Source organism: Macrobrachium rosenbergii, chromosome 49 (genome assembly GCF_040412425.1).
Source record: "Macrobrachium rosenbergii isolate ZJJX-2024 chromosome 49, ASM4041242v1, whole genome shotgun sequence".
Classification (NCBI taxonomy): Eukaryota; Metazoa; Arthropoda; class Malacostraca; order Decapoda; family Palaemonidae; genus Macrobrachium; species Macrobrachium rosenbergii.
In genome coordinates this window covers 29,723,606-29,733,605 of record NC_089789.1, presented here as the reverse complement: position 1 = coordinate 29,733,605, position 10,000 = coordinate 29,723,606, and the positions used below count along the sequence as shown (strand labels likewise).

The 10,000-nt window shown below is 35.6% G+C and overlaps 1 protein-coding gene across 2 annotated transcripts in view; it reads left to right on the top strand.

Moving 5' to 3' along the window:
- Nucleotides 1-317: 317 nt before the first annotated feature.
- The window catches only part of LOC136832226 (beta-1,3-galactosyltransferase 5-like), a 13,347-nt gene continuing 3,664 nt past the window's right edge, over nt 318-10,000 (top strand). The window contains exons 1-5 of one of the 2 annotated variants that reach the window (XM_067093058.1): nt 318-445; nt 4,226-4,333; nt 7,085-7,290; nt 8,781-8,866; nt 9,373-9,498. In XM_067093058.1, coding sequence (XP_066949159.1) covers nt 4,324-4,333; nt 7,085-7,290; nt 8,781-8,866; nt 9,373-9,498 — 428 coding nt within the window. In that variant the 5' untranslated portion in view covers nt 318-445; nt 4,226-4,323. Of the gene's footprint in view, nt 446-552; nt 694-4,225; nt 4,334-7,084; nt 7,291-8,780; nt 8,867-9,372; nt 9,499-10,000 lie in introns of those variants that run through there. The other variant, XM_067093057.1, reaches the window with a different exon arrangement.

Genomic DNA, 10,000 nt, shown 5'->3' with positions numbered 1-10,000 from the left:
CCAGTTGGCAGACATTTTTGCCGAGCAGCTAGCTAGCTGTCAAGAGAAATGTCAGAGGCATCTTCACAAAAGCCTACGGGAGGCAAACTTCGGGTGGAACGCGTCACAGTGTCCAAAGAGAATATTATAGGTTTGGAGGACCAATTTCGGGGCTCATTAATGAAATTGAGAGCCTTCCTGTGTACCGTCGCAAAGTGAGCCGTCTAGTTGCCGTTGCGACATCAGAAATGATTAATTCATCGAGTTGAAAGGGATACAAGTGAGCCATTTATAACGTTGTCGTGCTGCAGTCGTTCTTCTCAAGGTCAAGTTATGCCAGTCTTGACTCGAAGCTGGTCTGACCGCCACGGAACCGATGATGCTGGCGAGCGCATCGTTCAGTGTATAACGAAAGGCGGACGAAACCTACGAAAACCTTTCGAGTAACAGCTGAGGACTAATTAGGGTGAGAGTAAAATTAATGATAAGACCTCACAGGTGGGATTTCACGAAGGATGGTGGGTTAACGTGGCGCGACGTGTCGTGAGCTGAGTCGTCAGTTGATTGTTTGTGTAAGCCATGACAGCATCATCATCACCATCAGTGCCTTTCAAGATATCTCTACCAAGTGGTGGTGTTGGACTCTTATTTGATTCTTGAGCGAGAAGATAATATCTAAGTAGCCAGATCAGGGATCAAACCCACCATTTCAAAGTGAGTTGAATGAATAATCGGCCAGTGAAACAAAATTTGCAGCGACACCGATCGAAAATTTTCTTTTCTTTTACCTCACCTGACAGCGGAGTTCAAATCACAGAGTTTCGTGGGTATATGTGAATGAAGGAAATAAAACCATACACTGGATTTACACCAAAAAAAAATTATTTTTTAAAGAAACCTGAAACATTCAAAATTAAAGCTGTTGCCTCATTTCCCTCCATTGATATTTCCATTTCGAAATAAATGTGAAATATCTTTTATGGAGTTACTCTGAAACGCCTGGATTTTATGCAGTAATGAAATTCGGTCTTTTCTTCCTGCATTGCCTCATGTATGTGGTATGGAGACAGGCGGAATGAACTACCTAATAATTACTATCCCTGCGAGCCTACCTTGAAGAGGAGACGGAAAAATAAGACAAGAGAAATAGGAAGAAAGAGAAGACCCCACATCAGCAAAATACTCGGTTCTCGAAAGAAAAAAAAAAAACATTCCACGCCCTCCGAACTAACCTGACCGGAATTCGCTGACTTATGGTAGCAATGGCCTAAGGTCTTGACCTTGGAGTGACTTCAGCAGGAGAGTTTTAAGTTGTTGCCTGAACAGGAGAAATTTTATCTCGCTTCTAAAAGGAGCATTTACTCAAAACAATGAAAGAAACAATGAACCTTCCTCATTCTTTCAGTGTTCATAAGTCAGTCCTAATTAAATGCACTGTATTTATAATGCTGCTATTATGTGAAGCTTTCTTTGTGTCACGTGTTCTAACATATGGCCTACTTAGGCTAACGATAAATACGGAAAGGACTTAAGGGCGACTGTTAAAGTCACTCTTTCATGTCTTGCATCTCAGAGGAATAGACCTATACATCCTCTTCGCTGTAAGCAAGAATAGCAATCTGATTCAGCACACGCAAACACATTGACGTCACGCATTGGGAAGAATTTGATTTGCTCCTCATTTCTCCAACCTTCGAATTACAAGAGGAGTATCTATCACTTCCCTCTGGGTTAAAGAACTCTTTCTCGAAAGCCAGTTAGAGCAAATGCTCTTGGAAAATCTCTTGGTCACCGTATTGGCTGTCAAGGAAAAATCTCCCTAGACTAAACATGGTCACTGCATTGGCTGTCAAGCTGACATTCTCTTCAAAGGACGCTTCTGTAAGCCTTTCCGCATCGTATAGTATATATAGTAATTAGCTACAAGACAAGGTGTCACTAGCGGAAAGCAGGGGACGTTATCTTCAGCCATTTTCTTATGACGCATTTCAAAAATCTTCCAAAACTTGCCGCCAACAATTGAGTTTCTGCTGTGTGGCAGAATGCTTCTAGAAGATGATTGTAAAGTCGATGCCAAATTGTTTACAGTTAGCTGATACATCTAGAAGAGTGACGAACATCGATTGTATCAATACGCCAAAGATAAGTCTGAATAGATTGAGAACCAAAAGGTGTTATACCCATTATGCCATGTACATTTTAATAGTTTTTCCAGTTGTTAAGAATGTGTCTTCAGGTGCTCCCTTACATTTAAAATATCTTCTTTTTTTTTCAAGAAATGTTCAGTATAGGGATGAGGCAGGTAAAAACCACCGACTAACTACCAGGTACGTAACTCACTAACAAAGGCCTAGGCTTGAATCCTGGACAGTACAGAAGCAACTATATAACTGGTTATTAGTTATTTCCAAGAGGAAGGGAGTTCAATATCAAAGGACATTTCTGACACTATTTAAGTGTGAAAGAGTCACATGCAAGTTAATGTAAAAAATATAATGATGGAGATAGATTGATTTTGATTCCAAGTTCAGAACCCAAATTCGACAGAAATAAAAGCAGAATCAAAATGTATTCATATCTTTTGAGATAACTTAGTGGACAATTACCTGTTCGAATCCTGGTCGGAGCAGCTGCTAATATCAAATATAATTCCCACAGAGTATTGTTACTCTGTATTATTCCCGAGGTAAAGTTAGTTCGATTTTAAATGGGTACTTGTGGTTTAAAATTTGAGAGCATAAAAAGTTACGCGTAAATGGATATCATAATCGTGTTTTCACTATGAACTCAAATTCGACCAGCGCAGCTGCATTGCGTCATCTGATGAAGCCATGGAAAAGTGAGACCACAAAGATAAAATTTATGTAGCAGATGTGGAAGCAGTCCATGACATGAGAGAGAAACTAATTAAACGTCTCTTGGTAATCCTGTTATCAGCCCATTATTTACTGAGCAAATTGTTCGACAAGAATCTATAAGGACTGATTGCAAAACATCATTTGATTACTTAATTAGTTTCATTTCCTTTCTTTTACGGCATTATTCTTCAGGTTACCGTCAGACTTCATGAAAGGTTATGCCCTCCATATTAATACAACTCTGTGAAAGAGTGTTTCTCGGTCAAATCCTTTGAAAACTGCGGCCGCTGTCTAAATCTTGAATTCGTTCAGAGATGCTCATATCAAAATGTAACTTTTGCAAATTGAAATCAGGATTTATATTCCTTTGGTGTGTGTTCATAACCTATTTCTGCTCGCACACAGACACACACACACACGCCATATATATATATATATATATATATATATATATATATATATATATATATATATATATATATATATATATATATATATATATATATATATATATATATATATATATTACAGTTGGATAGATGAACCAGAGATATTAGAATTGTGTACCTTGTGTTAAGGATAGGATAAAGGCGATACACACACGCATATATATATATATATATATATATATATATGTGTGTGTGTGTGTGTGTGTGTGTGTGTGTGTGCAATATTTATCTTTAACAAAGGAATATCTTTGGTTCATCAATACAACTGTAGATATTAGAGGAAGGACATGTTTTTTTTATTATTATTATTATTATTATTATTATTATTATTATTATTATTATTATTATTATTATTATTATTTCAACTTTATGACATTTTCCTCAAAGGGATTAGAGACAAAATAAAAAAAAAAACATGTTTTTATGTTTAGATCAGCCACTGGACTTCAAACGTCATAATTATTTCCTTTTCGTTAAGCCTCCAGTATAATCGTTCCACTGATTAATGACTTTAATTACCTGTCCTACATTTCTGTACTCGCAGATGCATCCTGCTGATTTTATGACGCCAGAGTTATATTTTACACTCTCCTTATTTACTTTTCGATTCAAGTGCCTTATTTTTCTTTTAGGGTATCTTGGGTGAAGAGATTTACTGTTATTATTATTATTATTATTATTATTATTATTATTATTATTATTATTATTATTATTGTTGTTGTTGTTGTTGTTAAAAGTGATAGCTGCATCAGCGGCATTCAGTTTGTAGAGAGTTTTCTCTATTTTTCTAATAACTGATTTTTCTAGGTTATAAAAGAGGGGTCTATTACCTACTTTTATTATTATTATTATTATTATTATTATTATTATTATTATTATTATTATTATTATTATTATTATTATGGGTGCTTGTTTGATGTGATTTTTTTTGTCTACCAGAGCTGGGGAAAAGTGATGTAAGTCGTCTGGGCTGCATTCCTGCCACGCTATCCAAAGAAGAAGCTGTTACACGGTAATAGGAACTTAAACGGTTTACCATGAGACGAAGTAAGTTAGTGTGCTTTGTAACAGATCTCAAAAACCTTTACGTTCCATAGAAATAATTCATAGCTTCATCATAACCTGAACAGATGTCAATGACGGAAATCTGAATTTATTCTCAATTTGGTATAACTTCTTTTTAGAGTAATGAATAATTCATCGGCCATTTGAGAATAATCTGCTTCAGTTTGTTGTCTTGAATAATACAACAGTTTATTGTCAGTTATAACATACAACTATGAGGCAATGATAAAAATATCATAACAGAGTTTACTCTTTTATTGATTCATACATTCGAACCGCAGGTCTCTTTTTACTTAGTATATCCATTATTCACTACTTTACAATATCTATTTGATTGGTCCCTTGTAACTAAACTAAGTTTGATATTTCTTCTATGTCAAAGGAATTGTATCCCATCCTCAGTTAATTAGCATTTAAGTCCCAGACCTCCTTTCCATAACTCGGTTAATAAGTATAAACCGTATAAACCAAAGTATAACTTCCAGGTCAGTAACTTAAGAGTGATAACTCTCCATAATCTCATCTCCGTCTGATAACCCCCATATTCTCTGTTTGATAATCCCAGTAAAATCACTTTCATTTGATAACTTCCTGGTTGGTAACTCCATTTGAACCTCTGTCTTGTAACCTTGTGATTTCTTGCTTCCATCTGATAACTCCCTTGTTCAAAACCTTCGCTTGATAACTCTCAGTCCGCAGCCTTCGCTCAATAACTCTCAGAAATGCCATACCCGTTTGATAACTCGTGTTCACAACCTTTGATAACTCGTATGTTAACAGCATCTGTTGGATAACTCCCTGGTCCACAACCACAATTTGATAACTCTCAGTAGCGTAACTTCCGCTTGATAACTTTTGTGTTTACCAATTATGATTTATAACACTTGCTAATGTAACCCCGTCTGATAAAGTATAACTTTGATTAGGTATAACTGATAACTTCTGGGCTCGCAGTGTCTCGTTGATAACCCAGTGTTTTGCAACCTTTATTTGAAACCTTTCAGCAACGCTATTTCCGTTTGATATCTCTATATCCTGGGATTATAACCTCAGTTTATCACTCTCATATTCACAGCCTCCATTTGGTAACCAGCCAGATCAAGGGATCCACAACCACCATTTGATAAATATTGAGATGTGTGCAATACTGGCGTGTTTTGTGAAAGGAGAAATGAGAAATCAAACAGGGAAAAATAATATTCCTTGATGCGACCGTCCCTAACCGTCGCTAATATTAATCTCAACACTTGTTGAGGAATTATGTTCACAGGTGCAAAGATGTCCGGTTATAAATTCAGAGGACGTAAAGGACATATGCAAATCCTTGATAATAATCACTGCTCTCTCTCTCTCTCTCTCTCTCTCTCTCTCTCTGATGAATGATTTTGAAAACTGTAGTATACTGTAGACCTTTAGCAATACGAAACTCAATGAAACAAAAAAGAAGGCAAGTGGAAAAAGCGCTCAGTCAGTGCCAGACTCCTGGAACTTCATTAGAATCAGGGAAAATCGGAGATAGGTGAGAATTCCAAGGCAGTAACATAACAAACCTCAACAGAATATAAAGGAGTAGTAAAGGACGAAGATATGTTAACATACAGACGTTATATTGGAAAGCTAAATTAGAAGTGAAGGCAGTAGCATTGACTAAATAAAACGCTTTTGACCAAACCCAGCGAGAAGTAATTAGACTTAATTTAATTAAATGGTGTATATCACAAGATTTCGTGTGTCAGGGTGTCTCGATTCTCGAGTTATCTTAGTGTGAAATTAATTACTCGCATATCTATTCAAAACAGTTTACATAGTAACGGTAATACTGTTTTTGGGAAACCAGTGATTTTAACTCCAACAAAAAAACAGCTGGGAGATATGATATTGAAAATTTTCAAAATTATAACGTTAATCATCTCATCACCAGCGCAGCAGTATCAAAAATCAACTAGGTAGATCACACTTAAAATTCTCTGCAATACAGTTCAACAAGCATTGCAAAATTGACACTCTTGCCCTAAGACGGTTGTAGCAGCAGTCATAACCATATATATCTTAGGACTGCAGAATTATGACACAACCTTATGTATATGCAACAGCAGTTCAAGCTATTTACATCTCAGTAGGATCATGATGACTATTTTTTACTTGATTATTATTGTTATGATTATTATTCAGAAGATGAACCCTGTTCTTATAGAACAAGGCCACCAAAGGGGCCATTGACTTGAAATTCAAACTTCCAAAGAATATGTTCATTCGAAAGAAGTAACAGAAGGTAATGGGAAATGCAGAAAGAGGAGATCAGTTATTAGAAGAACAGATAAATTAACAAATTAATAAATTAATAAATAAGTTAGTAAAATATTAAGATACAAATTGAACTGTAGAAACCAAAGTCAAGAAAAGCATCTGCATGCAAGCATTGCTGCAGAGGCATAACAGAATGGAATATAGAGTTTAGGCCAAAAGCCGAGCACTGGGACCTATGAGGTCATTCAGCGCTGGAAAGGAAATTGAGAGTAGGTAGGTTTGAATAGTGTAACAGGAGGAAAACCTCGCAGTTGCACTATGACATAATTGTTAGGGAGAGTGTATAGCAAGATGAAAGACAGATAATATGAATGGAGGTGCAGTAAAAGGAATGAAAGGGGTTGCAGCTAGGGGCCGAAGGGACGCTACATAAAACCTTTAGTAATGCCTGCAATGAGGCATAATGGAAACACTTTGTATTTTCAGGCACAATCAGAATCACCTACTCCCTGGGACTACTTTTCGGCTTAATCCTTCCGCTATCGTGGATGATTGCAGAATACCTTGAGCGTACCTCCCTCAGTGAAAGATCTTCCCGATACAATAACAAAAGCGAAAACAAGACCCAGGGAAATAAAGTGTATCTACCTCGCAAAACTGGTGGAGTAGACATCGTTCAGTTTGATTTCCAGGTAAACCCTGAATAAAATTTTGTTTCCTACAAACATTTGCTATATTCTGTTGGAGTAGACATCTTGATTTCCGGGTAACTCTGAATAAAATCTTGTTTCCTACAAACATTTGCTATGTTCTGGTGGTGTAGACATCGATCAGTTTGACTTCCAGGTAAACCCTGAATTAAATCTTGTTTCCTACAAACATTTGCTATATTCTGGTGGAGTAGACATCAATCAGTTTGATTTCCAGGTATAACCTGAATAAAATCTTGTTTCCTACAAACATTTGCTGTATTCTAGTGGAGTAGACATCAATTAGTTTGATCTCCAGGTAAACCCTGAATAAAATCTTGTTTCCTACAAACATCTGCTATATTCTGGTGGAGTAGACATCAATCAGTTTGATTTCCAGGTAAACCCTGAATTAAATCTTGTTTCCTACAAACATTTGCTATATTCTGGTGGGGTAGACATCAATCAGTTTTACTTTCAGGTAAATCCTGAGTAAAATCTTCTTTTTTACAAACGTTTGCTATATTCTGGTTCCGTCAGCACCCAGATTTCATGACAGGGAAAATAAGACTTGCAAGAGTTGCGTAAGAGAATAACTGGCACTGCACCAAGCTATTTTTCTTTTTAGTCTTGCTGTCGTTCACATTTCCTCGAACGTTTCTCTGCTTCTTTTTGCTTTTCAAACATTCTCTTTTCCTTTCCCTTTTTAACGGTTTTGCAAATAGATGTTCTGTTTTCTGGACACTTGCTACGCTAGTTAAGGACCTTTTAGACTTGTACTTACCATAATAATAAATAAATAAATAAATAAATAATGTCTTAGCCAGCGTGGATCCTTACTATAAGGTGCTGAAGAGGATAAGAGGACTTGATGTGGACCTCTGGACTCTTTCAGTTCCAGTAGCACCCGTCCATTCTTCCAATGGAGGGTCTGCCGTTTATTTCGTCAATCAAGCCAGACTTTTTCCTTCGTGTGCAGTATAAGTAAGAACATCAAACCATAATCCCATATGTGATTGTGTACTTATAAAAATGAGAAACTGTATACATAAATATATACAAATTATATATATATATATATATATATATATATATATATATATATATATATATATATATATATATATATATATATATATACAGCATATATATAGTTACTTTCTATCTAACTCACGAGACTTTTTATGCTAAAAGATATAAAGCCGCAAATATCACATAAATTCAATTTATCTTGGAAATAACTTGTACCCAAGGGATTTTTAACTGACAAGTGCACCTTCCCAGCCAGGATATTTTGTGGCTTAATATATATATATATATATATATATATATATATATATATATATATATATATATATATATATATATATATACATACATATATTATAATACACACACACATATATATGTGTGTGTGTAGCAATTCACAAAATCCTCCTCCCAAGGAAAAACTGTTGTTTTCTCGCTAACAATCGATGTCTCTCCCCCGACAGGCGGCTTTTGTGAGAGAGGAAAATGAGGTCGAGAATAAATTTCCGGAAGAAAACAGCGATGCTTTCCCTCACAAACACAAGCTCCGGTAAGGACTGAGTTTAACAAGGATCCGATCCTCCTTGTAGAGATGTCTCACAGTTACGAGACTAGAATGCAGTTGATTTTCAACGAATGATTTTGTTCGGCTGTTCGTCCATGTATAGGTCTAGCTCTACACACATTCAAATGTGAGGGAGTATGGTGCCTATATGAATAAAAAGTTAATATTTACCTTCCGAGCGTTCTCAAGGTTCTTCATTGAACTATTTGCTTGTAGATATGGACGGAGATTTAGAGTTACATGTTGGTATGTTAATATGACATAGAATAGGAACGTTCAACTTTCAATGGGATTATTTCACTACTTGAGTTATTTGTAATTCATTTAAGCGTCCTAAATTCCATATTGATATCATTGTAGACAATTTCGTGAAAGTAGAGAATATCATATAAACTCTCTTAGCGATTTCACTGATGGCATTACTAATAACAGACAGTTCAGCATTATTCTTTTGTCAGAGAACCTTTTTTTTTTAGAGACTTAATCCACAGGTATCTGATAGAGGAGCCGAACTTGTGCGACGAAAGCCCTGATTTGCACATCATCTCTTACGTTCATTCGGCTGTACATAAAAAGGAAAATCGCCAGTTGGTACGTAATACTTGGGGCAACATGAAGTAAGTGGAAATAAGTTTTTTTTTTTAATCTGTTTGCTGTTTAATTATTATTGTTATTATATTGTTCAGAAGATGAACCCTATTCATATTGAACAAGCCCACCACAGGGGCCATTGACTTGAAATTCAAGCTTTAAAAGAATTTGGTTTTCATTAGGAAGAAGTAAGGGGAGGTAAAGGGAAATACAGAAAGAAAATAAGTTAACAAATAGATAAAAATGCGTTTCTTTAAATTGTTTCCCCAGAGTGAAGTAAGTGGAAATAAGTTTTTTTTATTAATCTGTTAGCTGTTTAATTATTCTTGTTATTATTATTCAGGAGATGAACCCTATTGAACAAGCCCACCACAGGGGCCATTGACTTGAAATTCAAGCTTCAAAAGAATTTGGTTTTCATTAGGAAGAAGTAAGAGGAAGTAAAGGGAAATACAGAAAGAAAATAAATTAATAAATTAACAAATAGATAAAAATGCGTTTCTTTAAATTGTTTCCCCAGAGAGTATA